Raw genomic sequence first — 20,786 nt, 5'->3', positions numbered from 1 at the left:
ATCCATAACTAAAATCTGCAAAGGCAGAATCATTTTGCTAAAGAAATTTTCTCTAAGATATTGAAAGTGGAGCTCATTTATAAAAGCCAGTATATTTTTATCATATTTCACTTATGTGAAAAGCATTTATATCTGTTAAAAGACCTTGAAAAATAGTGTCTGCAAGATAGAGACTTCGGAGTTACTGATGCTGCTGTTTATCCTTTCCTCCTCAATATCTTCTCTAATTTTTTTTTTTTTTTTTTTTTTTTGAGACAGAGTCTTGCTCTATCGCCCAGGCTGGAGTGCAGTGGCACGATCTTGGCTCACTGCAACCTCTGCTTCCCAGGTTCAAGCAATTGTCCTGCCTCAGCCTCCCAAGTAGCTGGGATTACAGGCATGTGCCACCGTGCCCAGCTAATTTTTGTATTTTTAGTAGAGACAGGGTTTCACCATGTTGACCAGGCTGGTCTTGAATTCCTGACCTCAGGTGATCTGCCCGCCTCAGGGTCCCAAAGTGTTAGGATTACAGGGTGAGCCACCGTGCCTGGCCTCCATCATCTCTAATCTTAATAGGCTAAAGCACATAACCAAACCTCTCCCCTGGTCCCTGCTGCAGGGGGCTGTGCCGGCTGATTCAGCAGCAGCAGAGAGAGCCTGGGTCGGAGTCGTGAGGCTGCCCCTGCGTCAGCTCTGTCTCCTTGGCAGCTTCTGTGTCTTGGGTTCTTCAAACGCCCAGTGGCAGGGTGCCCCTTGCAATCCTTCTGAACAAATGTGCCACTGTCCTGTGAAAATAAAAGGACACCACACAAGCTGCAGGAGGCAGAACGTTACTCAAATGCTGAGCCAATAAACAATGTCACTCTAGCACCAAAATCTATTTCACAATGCAAACTAGTTGAAATATCTTATTTTTGGTAAATGCTTTATTTTGGAAATGGGTTTTTGTTGTTGTTTCCCTGAAGAGAGTTCAGATGAGCAAAGCAAGTAGCTTTGGAGAAGACACCTGTAGACCAGGACTCCTGTGAATCAGCAGGACAGCATAGCAGGAAATTAGGTGAGCCAGGGGATGGGGCAGGATGGGAGGGCAGATGCTTCTGCTTCAGAATTGAAGTCAAAAGCAAGTGGGTATTACTGGAGACAAAAGGAACCAAATGAGAAAACTCTGGAGAGGCAAATGGTGATGTCATAATAGATTTGGGAGGTCACACTCTTTAAAAATGGGTCCCAAAGCAAAGCCCTCAAAACTTTATTAAAAGGAAAGTCTTACATTTAACAAGTGACCTGGAAAGAGGAGCTACCAGGACATTGGCCCCCTTGCTGTGCATCTGCACTGTGCATCACACCTCATGTTGTGTTTGTTATACTTTGTCACCTCACATTTTATTATAAGGGTCATTTCCGTGTTAAAAAGAGAGCAAGGTATGATGGTGCCTAGTGAATTGTAGCGTCTTTAGGGAGGAGCAAAAATGGATATAAATGAATACAAAGAAAAGATTACCTGAAACCAGGAGCAAATCAAAGTGAAAATGTAGGGATAGGGTGTTTCTTTCTCTTAAAAAAATAATGCTGTCAGGATTGAAGTGAGAAGAATTTAATTTTCATTTCCGCCTGAACACTAGTTTTACTTTCAGAAAGGTTCTTGGTGCCAAGCTGTGAAACTTTTGCCTTTGTGGGTATGCACACTTGGTACCCTTGCTTAGCACTGTGGAAACGGAAATCTCTTGAGCTTTCTTCAATTTTCTTTCCAATGAGTTTCACATCCAGCACTTGCATGCTGGACAGTTCCAGCTTCTAATTTATGTCCATTGATCCCCTGAGTGTGAGCTCCTCAGCTGGCCCAGTTTTTTGTCCAAGGCTCACTAAGAGAACCTAAGAAGAAGGAGCAGGGTGCCCAAATGCCCTATGCGATGGCTCTGGGGACCTTGTTGACAGCCTGCTCTGGGGTCGTCCGACAAGTCTCCCTATCCTACTGGTTTTCGTGTTGAACGTTGGCACGAAACGTTAAACAAGGCTGCTTGATGGGGGTAGGGTCCTCTTGAACAGCTTGCATTTCAGTATCTCTGGGAGGACAGCACAGGTACCCGAGGGGGCTGGCAGCAGGCCCAGGTGTGTGGCGGGAAGGAGGCAGGTGCCTGCGGAGCTGCTGTCCATCCAAGACCATTCAACATCATGGGCAGGAAGAGCAAGGCAAGCTGGTTTAATGAGGCCCTGGCTGAAGTGAGAGAGAAGGAACATCACTGTGAGAGTGTGTGAGTGTGTGTGTGCATAAGTGCATGTGTGTTTATGTATGTGTGCGTGTATGTGCTTGTGAATGCGTGAGTGTGTATGTGTGTGCCTGTGTGCGTGTGTGTGTGAGTGGGTGTGAATGGGTGTGGGGGTGTGTGTGAGTGTGTGTGTGTATGCATATTCTCCAGGTAAGAGTGGTCATCAGGGTTGTGGGAAAGAGGTATCCGTAATGTCAGTTTCCTCCTTGCCCTGGTTTCTAGGAGGAGTGAACGTGCCATGAGTCATTGTAAAAGAGAACGACCACCAAGCTTGGCTCCAAGTATAGACTCATTATTTTCAGCTGACAGTTTTTCTTTCCGTTTTACTTTCTGTTTTCCTCCCCTTTACTTTTGCTGGACTGATTAAATTGTCTTTCCCCTTTCTTCCCACTGGTGATTTGGAAGTTCTAAACCTTATTTCTATTCTGACCAGTGGTTACCCCAATTTTTTAAAATAAATATGTTTAAATCACTTTGAAAAAATGTTGGCATCAAGAATTAATCTTTGTAAAGATCCAAACTTGGGAAAAGGTGAAATATTGGGCTCATTTTTATTCCACACTCTTCCCATCCTTGTCTTCCTAGATTCTGATGACATCATCTTGAGTTTTGGAAACTCATTTACTACTGTGCTTTTTCTTTAAAAGCTTGTCTTAATGAGTCACACAGCCACATGGTCAACAATTGTTCGGATGAACATGTAAGGGCTCCTGGTTTCTCTCCTAACCAGTTTTCTGTAGCCATTGCCCCTGCCCTTAACTCCACATCCAGATTTATTTTTCACTTTGCTGGAATACATCCTTAATTGGGGTGACAGGGTGATTTCTTGGTTGGCTGTTTTTGTTTGATTTTTGGAGAAAAGGCCTGTGTGCTGCCCTAGATCCTGACTTTACCTGGCCCTCATCTGTGCGCCAGGTGGACTGGGGACTGCGGATGTCTGGGCTTCGTCCTTTTCCCAAGGACACGTCAAGACCTCCATGGTCACCCTTTGTCACAGAGCCAGTTTGAGTTTCTTTCCTTTCTAGAAGGTACCCCCTTGTTTTCTCTCTGTTAGCATTAAATTTATCTATTTTCCTTAAAATTCAGAAATTTCAACAGATTAAGCCTAGGTGTGTGGCTAGTTTGTTGGGGTTTCTTTCCTACTTACTATCCTGAACCCTCTGATCTCGATTGTTGACTCTTGACTTCCGAGAAATGTCCTTCCATCGTGTCACTTCTGCTAGAAGCATCTTCTCTGCCCTCTCTGTTGTCCCTGAAAGTGCTGCTGAGCAGAAGTCATAGTCCTGCAACCGGTGTCTCTTCTCTCATCTGATGTGCTTTTTTGACTGCATTGCATTCTAAGAGAATGCCTGACTTCTCTGTCACCATCTCAGGAGTGAACTGTTTTCCCTGCAAAGCAGGCTCCCCAGGAGCTGATGCCTGGCCCACTTCCCTGCACCACGGCTGCCACGTGGCTCCCTCTCTTGCTCTACTTCTCCTTTCTGGGAGAGTGATTCCATTTGGGGCTCCTCATCTCTGTTGGGTTTTCAGTGGCTGCATTTGGGGTTCCTCATGTCTGTTGGGTGTTCATTTCTCCTTTTGCATGCGAGAACAACTTTCTAGTTATTGGAACTGTCTAGAAAAAGTTTCCTAAAAGGAATTAAGCTCCCCTGACTGAAAGTGTTCAGGTTGGAATTGGATGGAGATTGTTGTTATGGACATGGTGACAGGATCTGGCTGAAAGGATTAACCCACATGACCTCCAAGTGTCTTCTAAACTCGAGATCCTACGGAGTGCAGTTTGCTTGTTTTTAAGTTTTCTGTGTGGATGACTGTAATGGTACAGTACAGTTACCTATTGTATCAATCACACCTTTGAAGGTTTTTAAAAATAATTATTGTTACACTTCACTGACTGCCATCCTCCAGCCATTTCCCAGGCGTGCATGTGCTCAAGTCGGGAGCCAGATTCTTACATATGTCCCTGAGTCCACGCCGCAGCCCTGTGGGCTGGGCCCGCCGTCACTCTTCACGGTGGAAGCAGCCGCAGCTGGCAAACACCACAGGACTTGCAGCTTACAGCCGTGTTCCACTGTCCATAGACAAGTACTGCTTGAACCCACATCCGATCTTTTACCACCCCAAGGCTTGCCTCCTATGGAGGACAGAGAGGGCCCGAGAGTGCCTTGGGGCTCCCCCAGGAGCTGCTTCAGGAAAAGGAGGAGCTGGCAGGATCTCTGTGAGCCTCTCAGCCCCACTCCACCTGCTGCTCACCTTCATCCACATCCAGTTAGCATCTCCTGCCCATACAACTCTCTGGACATGAGCCCACCTCACTGAGGACCACAGCTCTGGGGCTCCTTCCACAGCTGGTGTTTTAAAACCCTGTGGTCTCCTTTGAGAAAGGAGTATTATTTGGCCAGAGGTCCTCTGTGTAAAGCCCTTGGCACCTGGCTGGGGTTAGTGGACAACCAAGACAAGGCATGTCCGAGCTGGCAGAGGAAGCCTGAGAGCAGCGCTGGGGAATGGGCTGGAAGGGTCAGAAGAACCCAGCCATCTTGCTCTGTATGGATTCTCATGGATTGTGTTCATTTCTCTGTCAGCTCAAAGGACTGCCCTTCTTAAGACAATCACAGTGAAAGGCTCAAAGGTGCTCTGCTCTCAGCTTAAATGGCAGGTTGGTTTTGGACCTAGAAGGGCTCAGAGGCTCCCCGCTGTATTGCGTGGCCTGTGTCATCCTCACTGGGGGGAGGTGCTGTGCAGAGTTTTCCTTAAACTTTAACTCATGCCCAGGTCTTGACTATTTCTTATTTGCAGAATAGAGGCCGCTTTCAGTCAAGATTGTAAGTACACATTTTCCTTGACCCACTAATAAATGTCTAATAGTTTCTATAACATGAACCCATAATAACCCTAAAATATCTATTGTTAATCATTATGTATATCATTCATCTTTGATTACCCTACTATGTGAGGAACCTATTGGAAAATACCTTTAGGGTAGAAATAAGAAAAAACATCAATGCCAGCTCTTCTGAGTTTTTTAATTGTAGCAGTTATTAGACCAATTCACAGTTTCTCTGTATTTTTGCTTTAAAAGCTCTGATTCAGCACACTTAATTTACAACAACAGAGGGATTCTCATTACCAGCCAAGTTGTTCTTGCTTTTATTGGTTTCTGCACCACGGCCTGGGATTAACTCATTACCCTAGTTCCCTCTTTGCAGCCCGGAAAGATAAGCATCTCACTGGTGTCAGCCCTCACACTGCATTGGCCTCAGGGACTCATAGAAGGATACCATTTAGGGGCTTTCTGCCCCAGAAAAAGCATATGGTTAGTATTGGAAGCGTGGGCTATTTTCTTTTTGCCTTATTTCCTCCATTTTTGTTCCAAGGTGGGACTTGATTTAACTTAAAATATAAAAATTGTTTTGTACCATTAGGATCTTACACTTTTTGTTAATTGATCATTTAGTGAAAAATACTGTCTTTTTTTTTTTTTTTTTCTGAGACGGAGTCTCGCTCTGTCGCCCAGGCTGGAGTGCAGTGGCCGGATCTCAGCTCACTGCAAGCTCCGCCTCCCGGGTTTACGCCATTCTCCTGCCTCAGCCTCCCGAGTAGCTGGGACTACAGGCACCCACCACCTCGCCCGGCTAGTTTTTTGTATTTTTAGTAGAGACGGGGTTTCACTGTGTTAGCCAGGATGGTCTCGATCTCCTGACCTCGTGATCCGCCCGTCTCGGCCTCCCAAAGTGCTGGGATTACAGGCTTGAGCCACCGTGCTCGGCCAAAAATATTGTCATTCTAAGGTTTAAGTATCATTCAACAGTAATCCTTTATTTTGATGAGAAGTAATGGAATTGCCAACGAAGATAATATAAGCATTATCCATTTGTTTATGAAAGATTCAATTCCATTATGGTCAGAGATTCCCCAACAGTTTAATTGGATACCTACTCTTCTAGCCATTCCCCCGCGAAAGAAATCCTTCCTGATTCTGTCTGCTTGAAGCGTGTGGCCTTGAACGTGCTCCTGGGGCTGCTGCCTCTACAGAGTGACAGCTCAGGGACCTGCAGGAACTCAGCACATGCAGGCAGATGCTGGAAGTAGGGCGGGTGTGCTGGTAACAGCCACCGAAGACCTCAGTTCCACTGGCAAAACTGTGCCACAGGAGAAACCTGAGCGTGTGCTAAAAACCACCCCAGCAGCAATCAGTAAATGCAGGAACAGTGACCTCAGGAAGACATGAGGCTCCTACCACTGCCTGTGGTGAGGCCAGCCCAGCCCTGTGTGTGGTTAGGGCACACCTGACTGACCACCCCGACAAGCAGGGAAGGACGGTGCTGGAACTCTGAGTTATTGGGATGAGGACATGATCTTGGCTGATTGTTTTCCTTCAGACCTTCTGCAGAATTGAATGCACATCAAAGAAACAAGCAGAAGAAACCATGCCAGCTGCTTGTATTAAATAAAAATATTTTACTTACAAACTTGGATTATCAAACTTATGAGGAAAATAAACAACACAAAAGAGAAAGATCTATATTAGAAAACAGAACAACTGAGAGAAAGCAGAAACAATTGAGAAAACAGAAGAGAAATAAGTAATGATAAACCTTATTTGTATGTTATTTAGTAAGTGCTGAAATCTAATATTAATTTGAAGGTCTAGAAAATATTCCATTTTTTTCAGTGTGCATTGGGCATGGTTCTAGGTGTTGGGATTTTGCAGTAAACAGGACAAACAAAACCTCTTCCTTATGGAGCTTTTGCTGTAATGAGGGTAGGGGGACGGTGAGGTCAAATGAGTCTCAGGTAACTTGGAACAGAAAGGCAGAATTATGAGAAAAACCTTCAGAGATGTGGAAAGTTATTCAGAAGGCCCAATGTTTGTTTAATAGCATTTCAAAAATAGGAAGTAGGGAGGAGGAAATAACAGAAGAAAATTCCTCAGTACAGAGGAAAACACAAGTATTGGAATTAAGTGGACGCACTGAATACTGAGCAGGATTAATGAGAAAAGTCCATGCCCAGTATCCCCTTGGAGTTTCAGAACACCAAGGACAAAGAGAAGATCCTAAAAGCTTCTAAGTTAGCTGCAATACGTTAGAGATTTATATAACCCTTAGCAGGACACCGGAAGTCAGAACAGAGTGATGAGATGACTTTCTGGTTCTAAAGAGAAAATATTTTTATTGTGGAATTTCCTACCCAATCAAGCATTGGGACAAAATGGTAATTTTTAGATAGTCAAGGATTCAGAGGACATATGCTTTTGGAGAAAGCAAAATGACTTGAGGATACTCTAGCAAAACGAAAAAGACATCTAAGAAAGAGAAAACTTGAATTTAAGAAAATACCTTATAAATCCAAAGTACAATTGAAAAGGATAATTCAGCAGCAAGCCTGAAAAGTAACTTCTAAATTAAAAGAGAGATTCATATTAAACAACACTAAAAAGAATGTTTTTAGAAGAAGATGAATTTATTTTTAATGAATAGCCTAACTGAGAAGCTGAATGCTCTGAATGGTAGGGTGAAAGCAAACACTTCTTTTGTGGACCAAAAAAAAAAAGTAAAGGAGAGTGGAAACTCCAGGGAACATAAAAAAGCTATTCAGGAAAGGAATGGCTCAGACATGAAGCAAACAAAACTAAGGCGTGATTTTGAACAATTCTTGAGAGACAGAACAAAGAGACTCCAGTCTAAGTTTGTGCTTGGAGGGGTGTACTGAGGAGCACAGGCTTGGTGGTGGTGTCCTGTTTCTCCTGCAAAGTCTGTCACTTTTAAAATGTGAAAATAAAAAAGCAAAATTTTCTAATTATTAGATCAGACGAGAAACCAGAACTTAAACTACTGACTACTTAGAATACACATATCAAAAATGGTGAATTGGAGCCCCACTTACCTTTAGATCATGGCCTTGAATGAATAGAAAAAAAATAAGTGAATTAAGCCTTTCTTTTCCAAAATTGGGAGGGAAAGCAACAACAAAGCTAAAGAGGAAATCAAGGAAGAAGGAAGGAAATAGAAGTGAGGAGGAGAGAGGGGAGGAGGAAGGAAATGAATAATATAGGAAAGAGGAAAAAAGATTAAAATCAGTAAAACTGGCCAGGCATGGTGGCTCACACCTGTAATCCCAGCACTTTGGGGGGCTGAGGGAGGCAGATAATCCGAGGTCAGGATTTCGAGACCAGCCTGGCCAATATAGTGAAACCCCATCTCTACTAAAAATACAAAAAAATTAGCTGGGCATGGTGGTGGGCCCCTGTAATCCCAGCTCGTCAGGAGACTGAGGCAAGAGAATTGCTTGAACCCAGGAGGCGGAGGTTGCAGTGAGCCAAGATCATGCCAGTGCACTTCAGCCTGAGTGACAGAGCAAGACTCCATCTTAAAAGAAAAAAAAAAAAAATTAGTAAAACTAAGAGGCATTGACTTCAAAGAACAATCAAACAGATCTACCACTGCCAGGGCTATCTAATTAATATCAGATAAAACAAAAGTAACCAAGTGGAAATTGACGGCTACCCGCAGATGAGGAGGAGGGTACAGTCCCACTCCTTACTGCAGTTTCCCTCTCCAGGAGGTCAACCAAGGTTGGAAAATACTATAGTACTTAGAGCACATTCACATGACTTTTACTGCAGTATATTCTTATAATTGTTCTATTTTATTATTAGTTATTGTTGTCAATCTCTTATTCCTATTTATAAATTAAACTGTATCATAGGTATGTATGTAGAGAAAGAAAACATAGTTATATAGGATTTGGTCCTGTCTGTGGTTTCAGGTATTCAGTGGGGGTCCTGGAATGTATCAAGATTTCAAAAGAATTCTTTGTTCATCTCTGATACTTATAAATTTGAAACTGTCAACAACAACAAAGAAAGAATAAGAAAATGTAAATTATCGAAGTTAACCCAAAAAGAAATACAATATATAGCAAAGGAAATTTCCAGGGAAGACACTGTAAAGGTTGTCCACAAATTACCTTCCAGCAAATTCCCAGATGGTTTAATCTATCAAAGAACATGTAATTCTACCTCTGTATAAACTTTCCAGGCCACGGAAAAGAGCAATTGACCTAATCCAAATACCAAAACTGGACAAAATGCAAATAAAAACCACAGAATTACCTATGACTATAGATGCAAGACTCCTAAATGAAATACTATAAAATCAAATTTAGCAATATGCACAGGAACCTAAGTATAGTTTCATTTTATACCTGTTAGTATAGTTGATCCATGAGAAGGTTATCAGAAAGGATCCATAACATCTCAGTGCTTTACAGAAGTCAGCATGTGTTCATTAATATGTATGCTCACCATGCATATGTGTGTATACACTGAAGGAGTATGCATTAAAATGCAAAGCTCATCTAGGAAGGAAGGATTGTTTTGGGAGGGTTTAAGATTCTTTAGAGTCTTTAGCAATTACTCAGCCAGGCATGGTGGCTCATGCCCTTAATTCTAGTGCTCTTCTGAGGCTGAGATGGGAGGATGGCTTGAGGCCAGGAGACCATCCTGGGCAACATAGCAAGACCCCATCTGTAAAAAAAAAAAAAAAAAAAAAACTAGCTGGGTGTGGTGGCATGAGCCTGTAGAAGTGGGAGGATTGCTTGAGCCCAGGAGTTCAAGATTGTAGTAAGCTGTGATTGTGCCACTGCTTACCAGCCTGGATGACAGAGCAAGACCCTTTTTCTTACAAAAAAAAAGTGGAAAGACTCATGAAGGATTTTTTGTTGCTTTTTTTTTTTTTTAAGACAGTGGCCAGGGTCCTACCCAAAACCTGCCCAATCAGAATCTCAGAGGTGGGAGTCAGTGTGCCTATTGTTTAAAGCTTCATATCCGATTCTACTGAACATACCTGCTTAAGAACCACAAAATTACAGTGGCTGTCTCTGGGTTTTATAGCGTTAATTTTCTTTTCTAAGGTTTGTGTAAATTTTTGGAACTGTCTGCAGTGAGCAAATGTTATTTTTTTAATGAGAACAATTTTTTTTTATTTTCAAATTATCTTTCATGTCTTTTCACAACTTTGTTGAGGTATAATTGGCATATGATAAACTGCATATTTAAAGTATACAATTTGATACATTTTGGCCTATGTTTAGGTCTGTGCAATCATCACCACAATAAAGATAATGAATATACTTATCCACTTCAAAATTGTCTTAGCACTCCTTCGTAATCCCTCCCTCTCCCTCATCCCCTCCCCATCCCCAAGATGTACCATCTGTCTATACAGATGAGTTTGCGTTCTCTGGGATTTTACATAAACGGCATCATAAGGTTTGCACCATTTGTATCTAGCTTCTTTCACTCAGCTTAATCATTTTGAGATTGATCTATGTTGTTGGGTTTATCTATAGTTCATTCCTTTTCATTGCTAAGTAGCATTGCATTGTGTGAATAAACCACGATTTGTTTATCCCTTGAAATATTGATGGACATTTAGGTTGTCTCCAGTCTTTTAATATTACAAAGCTGCTGAGAACATTTCTGTATGAATCTTTGGGCGCTTACTTCCATTTCTCTTTAGTAGATACCTAGGAGTGGAATGGCTGAATCATAAGATAGGTGTATGTGGAACTTTTTAGAAAGCTATTAACCTGTTTTCCAAAATGGTTTTACTATGTTTACATTACCACCACTAGTGTAGGCGAGTTGTAGTCCTGTCACTGCTATTCCAGAACGTAGTACAAGCGGTCGTTTTAGACATATTAGCAGATGTTTAGTGATACTCCCTCATGGTTTTAATTTGCATTGCTCTGATGATGAATGAAGTTGAATGCCCTTTCACATGCTGATTTGCCATCCCTGTGCCTTCCTCAATAAACTGTTCAAAACTTTGCACATTTTTACTGAGTTGTTTAACATCTTATTAGTGAGTTTTGAGAGTTATTTCTATTTTCTAGCTACAGATCCTTTGTCAGATACATGCTTTGAAGAAATGTTTTCTCCCAGTCAGTGGCTTGTCTTTTAATTTTCTTCATAGTGTCTTACACAAACCACATAATTTTAATTTTTTTTTTTTTTTGGAGACGGAAGCTCACTCTGTTGCCCAAGCTGGGGTGCAGTGGCCAGATCTCAGCTCACTGCAAGCTCCGCCTCCCGGGTTCCCGCCATTCTCCTGCCTCAGCCTCCCGAGTAGCTGGGATTACAGGCGCCCGCCACCTCGCCCGGCTAGTATTTTGTATTTTTTAATAGAGACGGGGTTTCACTGTGTTAGCCAGGATGGTCTCGATCTCCTGACCTTGTGATCCGCCCGCCTCGGCCTCCCAAAGTGCTGGGATTACAGGCTTGAGCCACCGCGCCCAGCCATAATTTTAATTTTGACAAAATCTAATTTACAAAAAATTTCTTTGATGGATCATGCTTTTGATATTATATCTAAGAAATATTTTCTTAAGTCAGTGCTACAAAGTATCTTCTTATATTGTATTCTTAGAAATTTTACAGTTGCAGTTTTTACATTTAAGACTATGTTTCACCTGAGTTCATGTTTGTGTAGGGTATGAAGTATGAACTGAAGTTCATTTTTTTGGCATGTAAGATATCCAGTTGATTTAGCACCATTTAGCGAAAAGTTCCTCGTTTCTTCATGGTATTGCCTTTGCGCCCTTGTCAAAAATCAGCTGGCATGTGTATATACATGTGGGTCCATTTCTGGACTCTGTTATTTGCCTTTAATCTATTTATCTAAAGGCCAGTGTTACATTGTCATGATTACTATAGTTTTATTATAAGTTTTGAGGTCAGGTAGAGTTAGTCTTCCAACTTTGTAGTTTTTCAAAGTTGTTTTGGCTGCTTAGGTCCTTTTTTTATTTCCGTAAAAATTTTATAATCCACTCATCAGTTCTACATCCTATTGCACTGGTTAGGACCTCCAGTACAATGTTGAGTAGAAGTAATGAGAGCAGACATCCTTCTCTTACGTGTCATCTTCAGGGAACACATTCAGTCTTTCACCATTAAGTATGATGTTGGCTGTAGGGTTTTTTATTGTTGTTTTTTGTTTTAGAGACAAGGTCTCAGTCTTTCACCCAGGCTGGATTGCAGTAACGTGATCATAGCTCATTGTAACCTGAAACTCCTGGGCTCAAGTGATCCTCCTGTCTCAGCCTCCTGAGTAGCTGGGATTACAGGTGCATGCCACCATGCCTGGTTCATTTTAAATTTTCTATAGAGACAGTGTCTTCCTATGTTGCCCAGATTGGTCTTGAACTCCTGGCCTCAAGCAGCCTGCCTGCCTCAGCCTCCCAGAGGGCTGGGACTATAGGAATGACCCACCATATCTGGCTGCTGTAGGTGTTTTACAGATGCCTTTATCAGCTTAAGGACATTTTTTTCCTATTTATAGCTTACTAAGCGTTTTTAACAAGAATGTATGTTGGATTTTGTCAGATGTTTTTTTTCTGCTCTTAGATGACTATTTTCATTGCAGTGACTTGGGCCTATAGTCCCAGCTACTTGGGAACTAAGGCAGGAGAATCACTTGAGCCCAGGAGTTTGAGGCCATCCTGGGCAATGTAGTGAGACTCCATCTGAAACAACAACAAAAAATGAGATGAGCATTTAGTTCATTTTTCAGTTTGCTAATGGTGACATTTAAAAAAAATTAAACCAACCTTGCATCCTGGGATAACCATTATATGGTTATTATGTGCTATTCTTTTTATATATTGTTGGATTCAATTTGCTAAAATTTCATTTAGAATTTTTGTATTTATATTTGTAGGGATATTGGTCTATCATTTTAGTTTAATGTCTTTGTTAGGTATAAAATGAGTTGGGGTATATTTTTTTCTCTTTAGTTTTCTAGAAGAGTTCGTTTGGGTTTGGTATTACTTCCTTAAATATATGGTAAAATTCACCAGCGAAGCCATTGGGCCTGAAGTTTGCTTTGTGAGAAAATATCTAACTACAGTTTATTTTTCTATAATAGACTTAGGGCTATTCATGTTACCTGTTTTTATCTTTTTTCTTGAGTAAGCTTCAGTAATTTGTCTTTCAGGGAATTTGTCCATTTCATCTAATTTGTCTAATATATTGGCATTAAAGTATTCAGAATATTCCTTTTAATATTTGTGATATCTCTAATGATATCATCTTATCCCTTATATTGATGATTTGTATCTTCTCTTGTTTTTTTCAGATCAGTCTATCTAGAAATTTATCAATTCTGTTTATCATCTCTCAGTGCCAACTTTTAGGTTCAGTGATTTTTTTCTTTTGTTTTATATTTCAATAATTTTTACTCTGATTTTAATTATTTCTTTTTTTTTCTGCTTACATGGTGTTTCAATTGACCATCTTTTTATAGTTTTTTAAGGTGCTAGCTGAAGTCATTGTTTTAAGACCCTTTTTACTGCTTTTGTGGCATTTAAAAATTATGATATGATATGTTTTCATTTTCACTTATATTAAAATACTTTGTCCCTTGGGTTATTTAGAAGTCTGCTATTTAGTTTCAAAATACTAGGGATTTTACAGAGATCTTTCTGTTGTTGGTTTTTTAGTTTCATTTAATGACTTCAGTCCTTCGAAATTTGTTTAGACTTGGTTTTATGGACCAGAATATGATCTATCTTTGTAAGTATTCCACAAAACTTGAAAGAATGTGAATCTGCCACTTTGGGGTAGAGTGATCTATAAATGTTAATTAGGCTAAGTTGTTTGTTTATATTATTTATTTTCTTTTATATTCTTATCAATCTTCTACTTGGTCTATCAGTTATTGAGAGGCAGGATGGAAAATCTCTTAGTTATAATTCTACATTGTTTATTTCTTCCCCTTTTTTAGAGTTTTTACTTCCTGTATTTTGTAGCTCTGTGATTAGATGCATAAAAATTTAGGATTGTTGGTTTCTCTTAATAAACTGACCTCCTTTACTATTATACGATGACCCTTTTTATTTCTGGTAACAGTATTTGTTCTGAAATTTGCTTTGAGATTAATATAACCTCTTCAACTTTCTTTTGATTAGTGTTAGCACAGTGTATCTTCTATCTCTTTAAAGTACTTTATATTAAAATATGTTTCTTATAGGCATATAATTATATATATTTATATATTTGGATCTTGCTTCTCTCTCCCACCATGGACAATCTCTGCCTTTTCACTGAGGTACTTAAAGCATTTACATTTATTGTGATTATTTATATTATTAGGTTTAAATTTCATCTTGCTACTTATTTTCTGTGTGTTTCATATGTTCTTTGTTCACTTTTTCCTCATTTTCTTACTGCTTTTGCCTTAATTGGGTATGTTTGATGATTCCATTTTGACTCCTTCTTGACTTTTGAGCTGTAACTTTTGTTAATTTGGTGGTGGTTTTAGGGTTTATAGTATGCATTCTTAACTTACCACAGTCTACCTTCAAGTGATATTATACTACTTCGCATATAGTAAAAGAGCCTTACAACAGGATACTTCTGTTTTTCCATTCCCAACCTTTGTGGTATTGTTTTCAGATACTTTTGCATATGTTTAAAAAATCCACATTACGTTATTATTATTTTCATCTTAATAATTATCTTTTAAAGGAATTTAAATAATAAGAAAAAAACCCCTTGTATATTTATCCACATAGCTATCATTTCCAGGGCTCTTCATTCTTTTGTATAGATCTGGATTTCCATTTTAGTATCATTTTTTCTTCTGGCTGGAGGACTTCCTTTTACATTCCTTGTAGCACAAGTCTTCTGATGATGAATTATTTCAGCTTTGGTATGTCTGGGAAAGTATTTTGTTTTCATTTTGAAGTATATTTTGCTGTACAAATATATTTCTGCTGGAATGGCAGGGTCCTTTTTCTCCTTTAAGTACTTTAAAGACATTGCTTCCCTAACTTCTTGTTTGCATTGTTTCCAGTAAGAAATGTGTTGTTATCTTTATTCCTCTGTGTGTGTTTTTCTCTGAGTTTGCTTAAGATTTTCCCTTAATACTGGTGTCGAACAATTTGTTCTGTTGTGCTTTGGTATAGTTTTATTCATGTTTCTTGTGCTTGGGATTCATTGAAATTCTTTAATCGATGGGTTTGTTAGTTTCATGAAATTTGAAAGTTTTTATTCATCTTTCTTCAGATATATTTTCTGTTCCCCCTTCTCCCTCCTCACCTTCATGAAATCTAATTATGCATATTTCACCCTACCTAAACCTGTCCCATATCACTGATTTTCTCTTCTTTTTTTCTCTCTTCGTGTTTCATTTTTGATAGTTTCTATTATTGTGTCTTTAAGTTCACTAGTCTTTTCTTCTGTGGTTTCTATTCTGTGGTTAGTCCCATCACGTGTATTTTTAATCTAATACATTGTAGTTTTCATCTCTAGAAGTTTGGCTTAGGCTTTTTTATATCTTTATGTCTGTATCTTCTGTATGTGAATGTCAGGCACTTTTTCCTCTGATTCTCTCAGGAGGCTGTTTCCCAGCCTTGAGTAACATGCATACTCTGATCAGAGATCCACAAGATATTCAAGGACACCCTCTGCGTATCTCCAGGGCTCACTCTCTATCTGCTTGTCTCTTCCCTCTGGTGCTGTCTTATGAAATCTGGCTCTCTGAGTATCTCCAGGGCTCACTCTCTCTCTACATTTCTCTTCCTTCTGGTACTCTGTCTTATGAAATCTGGCCGACTTGGTTTCCCTTGACTCTCAATTCAGGGGATCTGCTACACCCTGCCAGTTCCTTACTCTGAACAGTAAACCATTCTGGCAGTAAACTGTCATCTGGATTTTAATATCTCTCCAAGGGAGGGATAAATGGTCATTGAAAGCAAGTGAGCATGGTGATGGGGTGGAGGTGGCCTCCACAGGGCATGAGGTGAGTTGTACTGAGTCATCTGAGAGTGCAGTGTGCTGCTTCTGGCCAGTGGGCTTGACAGTTCTGTGTCTGGGTTCAGAATATGAGTCCGCCCATGTTCTAAGCATGTTCTAAAGATTCATATCCTAAACTAGTTTTGATTTTGGTGGCCTATGACATCCATGTGATATGAATTATCAAGCTCAATATACAAATGGAGATACATGTATTCAATTCCCAGTTATACAAGTATCTTTTTAAAACCTTTTAACCCTGCAAAATTAGCCTGTGATTAGTTAAGATGAGACAGTTTAAACACAGCAAGAAAACAAGTACAAGGGTACTTCAAAAAGTTCATAAAGTTAAAAGATAAATATTTTTAAAAAGATATAAACTTTATTTCTCAACATAAGCTCTATCAAATTCAAGACATTTTTGTAAGTGCTGATCCTAACCATTTAGATTGTCCCTAAAGAACTGAATGGTGGCTGGGCACGGTGGCTCATGTCTGTAATCCCAACACTTTGGGAGGCCGAGGTGGGAGGATCATGAGGTCAGGAGCATCCTGGCCAACATGGTGAAACCCCATCTCTTTTTGTTTTGTATCTAAAAATACAAAAACTAGCTGGGTGCGGTGGCATGTGCCTGTAGTCCCAGCTACTCGGGAGACAGAGGCAGGAGAATCTCTTGAACCCCGGAGGCAAGTGAGCTGAGATTGCATCACTGCACTCCAGCCTGGTGACAAGAGTGACACTCAAAAAGAAAAGAAGAACTGAATGTCTTGAGAATTTAACCATGTGAATGCAGACTTTCTTACATTATTAACTGAGGAAAAATTCCTTAAGGGATACCCTGAAGGGTGCCCTACATTCCTTAATTCCTGAATTACTGAAATTAAGGAATTTTTGAGATTAGGAAACAAAAAGAAGTCAGAAGGAGCCATATGAGGTGGATTTGCAACCACCACAAGGTGGATGGCTCATGATTTCCTGTCGAAACCCTCACACAGTCGCCCTTGCTTGATGAGAGGAATGGATACGCGCTTTGTCATGATGAAGGTCTCTGGCGAAGCTTCCCCAGGGGTTTTTCTGCTAAAGCTTTGGCTCACGTTCTCGAAACACTGTCATCATAAGCAGATGATGTTGTCCTTTGGCCTCCATGTGAACCCAACAAGCAAAACGCCTTGAGCATCCCAAAAATGCTGCCATGGCCTGTGCTTTGGCCAGTCAGCGTATGCTTTGACTGGGCCCCTTCCACCTCTTGGTAGCCTTTTTTGTGGCGGGATTATGCATTTTCTTCAGGATTGTCTTTGTAAAAGCTATTTTTATCTCCTGTTTGATGTTCGTTCTTGCTTCAGTTTTAGCAGAAGTCACGTAACTCTGATGGGAGCTCTTTTCAAACAGATGTCTTCATCTTCTTAGTGCCTCAAACTAGATCCTGTTCAGACATGTTTCAGCAAGTTAGTACAAGTTTGTTTTGGTGCCAATTTTGAAATCCATGAAGTTTTTTCATAATACGCATTTTCTATGAACTTTTTCAAGACTCTTGTGAACCATTTCAAGACACTTGTTAAGAATTAGGGTTTCCTATTGCATCATGGATGTCACACATGCAAAGCCATGTGACCTGAACATGCCTGGCCTCTCAGTGGCAGGGGAGCATGTGCAGGCATGAGTGCCAGAGGTGGGTGACACAGGAGCAGCCCCTACCTGCACGACCTCGTAGGACCCAGCATTAGTCTCAGAAGTGGCTCCATCCATCCACTCTCAGGCAGCACCAGAGTGAGAAAAGACACACTTGTCAGGAAGTCTCATGATTCCAGGTTTCTGTCAACCTCTGCCCACCTGTCCTGTCAGACAAGTGCATACCCGTGGGTCAGTTCGGCTTTCTCAGCACTGCTCCTGTTCTGGTGGCAGTGGCAGAGTGTGAGGCCACTGCCACGGCAGATGCACACTCAAGTCTGCGTATGTTCCTCAGCAGGCAGAATTCCTCCACCACGCACTTCTGTGGCCATGTCTGAGCACAGTGTGCCGCCCCAGCTGTTCCCTCCCTGGGGGCGAATGCGGGCTTCACACCGCCTTCCTGTGCCTTCCGTTTCAGGCATCAGCAATGCAGAAGCACGGCAGCCAGGGAAGGCCCCCAACTTCAGCGTCAACTGGACGGTAGGCGACTCCGCTATTGAGGTCATCAACGCCACGACGGGGAAGGATGAGCTGGGCCGCGCGTCCCGCCTGTGTAAGCACGCGTTGTACTGTCGCTGGATGCGTGTGCACGGCAAGGTACTGAGGCGCCCTCACCGTGATGCGCCGGCTCCACCTCCCCAATAGCTTGTCTGTCCTCACACCTACTGTTCCTTTAATTGTTTCATCATGTCATCATGCACAGCTTCCTAAATCGATCATTTGGAAACCTTTTGTTCCTTCAGATTGTTTTAGCTTAGAAGTGTGGCCATGTCCCTGAAACCTTAATGCCATCTCAAAGGCAGCTCTTTCCCTCCCTGCTGCAGAGTAACACCCACTGCCAGGCCACTGTGTGTGGTGGAAACATCTCTTACTTTCAGATATTGAAAGTCATTATGCCAGTCTCCCTGCTGTCCCCTCCTCAGCAACACAAAAATTGCTTGGATTCTGATAACCCTCCATGAGAGTTTTTAAACCTTTTGAATTAGCTGTGGGGCCCTTTTTTCCCCAGAATAAAACCTTATATAGTAAGTCAGGATATTACTAGTTTGTATTTATTCTTCAATCAAGTAGATAGCATCTATTTATCCTGAGACCAGCATTGTGCACTGGCATGGGAGGTATAGCCAGAAGTGACAGTGCCCAGGAGGATCCTGTTCACACAGGGGCAGCACCCAGGCCAGCTGCCGCAAGGCCACAGTCCACACAGAAAGGAGCTACCAGTCACACGAAGGAAGGCCTCCAAGGTCATCAGGGTGATAACATACACGTAACATCGGTGGTGCTTCTTATAGTTAAGAACGAAACTTGAATCAACTATTGGTGGCTTCTCAGAAGCACGTCTTCAGAACTCGGGGGTCCGTAGCTGCCTGTTTGACTAGCAAGACTGGAACTGGGCGATAACTCAGGCCTCAGGAGGTGCGGCACCTTGTTCTGTGTGAAGCCGCGCCCTGGCCATAACTCAGGCCTCAGGAGACGCGGCAGCTTGTTCTCTGTGGAGCCGCACCCTTGGCAGAAGGCGCCTTCCTCTGGGTTGCTTCCCCTCAGAAGCCAATGCAGTTCTAAAGGCCGTGTTTTGGCATCTTATTAGGTGTTATTTTCATCTGTTACAGCGTCAACAGTTGCATTTGTTTTTTATCCCTTCACAGGTTCCCTCCCACTTACTACGCTCCAAGATTACCAAGCCCAACATGTACCATGAGTCCAAGCTGGCGGCAAAGGAGTACCAGGCCGCCAAGGCGCGTCTGTTCACAGCCTTCATCAAGGCGGGGCTGGGGGCGTGGGTGGAGAAGCCCACTGAGCAGGACCAGTTCTCACTCACGCCCTGACCCGGGCAGACATGATGGGGGGTGCAGGGGGCTGTGGGCATCCAGCGTCGTCCTCCAGAACCTCACATCTGAACTGGGGGCAGGTGCATACCTTGGGGAAGGAGTTGGGGGACACAGGGGACCACCAGGTGTCCACGGTTGTCCCCAGCATCTCACATCAGACCTGGGGCAGGTGCGCAGTGTGGGGAGGGGATGGGGTGTGTCGGGGCCCAGCATCGCCGCCTGGCATCTCTCTGCCGCAGCATTTCCCCTTCTGAACCGTCCAGTGACTGCTTTCAATCTCGGTTTACGTTTAGAAATTGAGTTCTACTGAGTAGGGCTTCCTTAAGTTTAGGAAAATAGAAATTACTTTGTGTGAAATTCTTGAATAAATAATTTATTCAGAGCTAGGAATGTGGTTTATAAAATAAGTAATTATGTCAGGTCACTTTTATGCCACATTATTTTAATTGCAAAAAAAGCATCTATATATGGAGGAGGGTGGGAAAATAGAGGTAGGAAGTAGTAGTCTAAAGGAAATCGCCACACGTCTGTCTAAACTTAGGTCTCTTTTCTCCATAGGTACTTCCCTGGGTAGTTTGACACACTAGGTTTTAACAGTCTCCCTGAGGAGCAGACTCCCAGCATGAGGTAGTGTGGCCCTGTCACGCACACGGGGCCCCGCAGTGGTGACTGTGTGTCCTGCAGAGTCGTGACCCAGGCCCCTGTAGCCCTCAGCCTCCTCTAAAAGCTTCTGTACTCCTTGTAGGATCAGATCATGGAAAACTTTTCTGAGTTTACTTCTAAGTAATCACAGATAAAACATGGCCAGTAACCCCGGGCTGGCCATTCATTCAGGTTTTTTAAAGGATATTTAACTTTCATGGACTAGAAGGAATCAGGAGGGCTCCTGCACAATACATGGCCTAAGTTCCGTCTGTTCCTTCCTCCGAATTGAATGGATGTGGATGACTGCCCAAAGGCCTTCACAGAATGGAAGGAGAATGATTTCAGTCATAATCATTCTTGGAAAATGCCATAGCAGGCATGTTTTTAAATTATTGTTTCCAGCTTTATCAAAGACATGTTTGAAAAATAAAAAGCATCCAAGTGAGAGCTGGTGAGACCACGTGCTGCTGGCATAGTGTAGACCAGACATTGACGGTCCCGCCAGGGGAGCTCAGGGCTGCCCAGCACCGAGAGTGCACGGGACAGCCCCACGACAGAGGGAGCCAGCCCAGGAGGTCAGGAGCGTGGCGGGCGAGGGCC

At 42.1% G+C, this 20,786-nt stretch overlaps 1 protein-coding gene across 3 annotated transcripts in view; it reads left to right on the top strand.

Annotated features, from left to right (window-relative positions):
• The window catches only part of ADARB1 (adenosine deaminase RNA specific B1), a 135,923-nt gene extending 115,996 nt beyond the window's left edge, over positions 1–19,927 (top strand). For 2 of the 3 annotated variants that reach the window (XM_026447459.1, XM_023194534.1), the window contains 2 exons: positions 18,131–18,309; positions 19,359–19,927. In XM_026447459.1, coding sequence (XP_026303244.1) covers positions 18,131–18,309; positions 19,359–19,538 — 359 coding nt within the window. In that variant the 3' untranslated portion in view covers positions 19,539–19,927. The remainder of the gene's footprint in view (positions 1–18,130; positions 18,310–19,358) is intronic. The other variant, XM_023194536.1, reaches the window with a different exon arrangement.
• The last annotated feature ends 859 nt before the right edge of the window (positions 19,928–20,786 follow it).

This window comes from Piliocolobus tephrosceles, chromosome 19 (assembly GCF_002776525.5).
Source record: "Piliocolobus tephrosceles isolate RC106 chromosome 19, ASM277652v3, whole genome shotgun sequence".
Lineage (NCBI taxonomy): Eukaryota > Metazoa > Chordata > Mammalia > Primates > Cercopithecidae > Piliocolobus > Piliocolobus tephrosceles.
The sequence above is the reverse complement of the archived record's forward strand: the minus strand, read 5'-3'. Positions and strand labels throughout refer to the sequence as shown.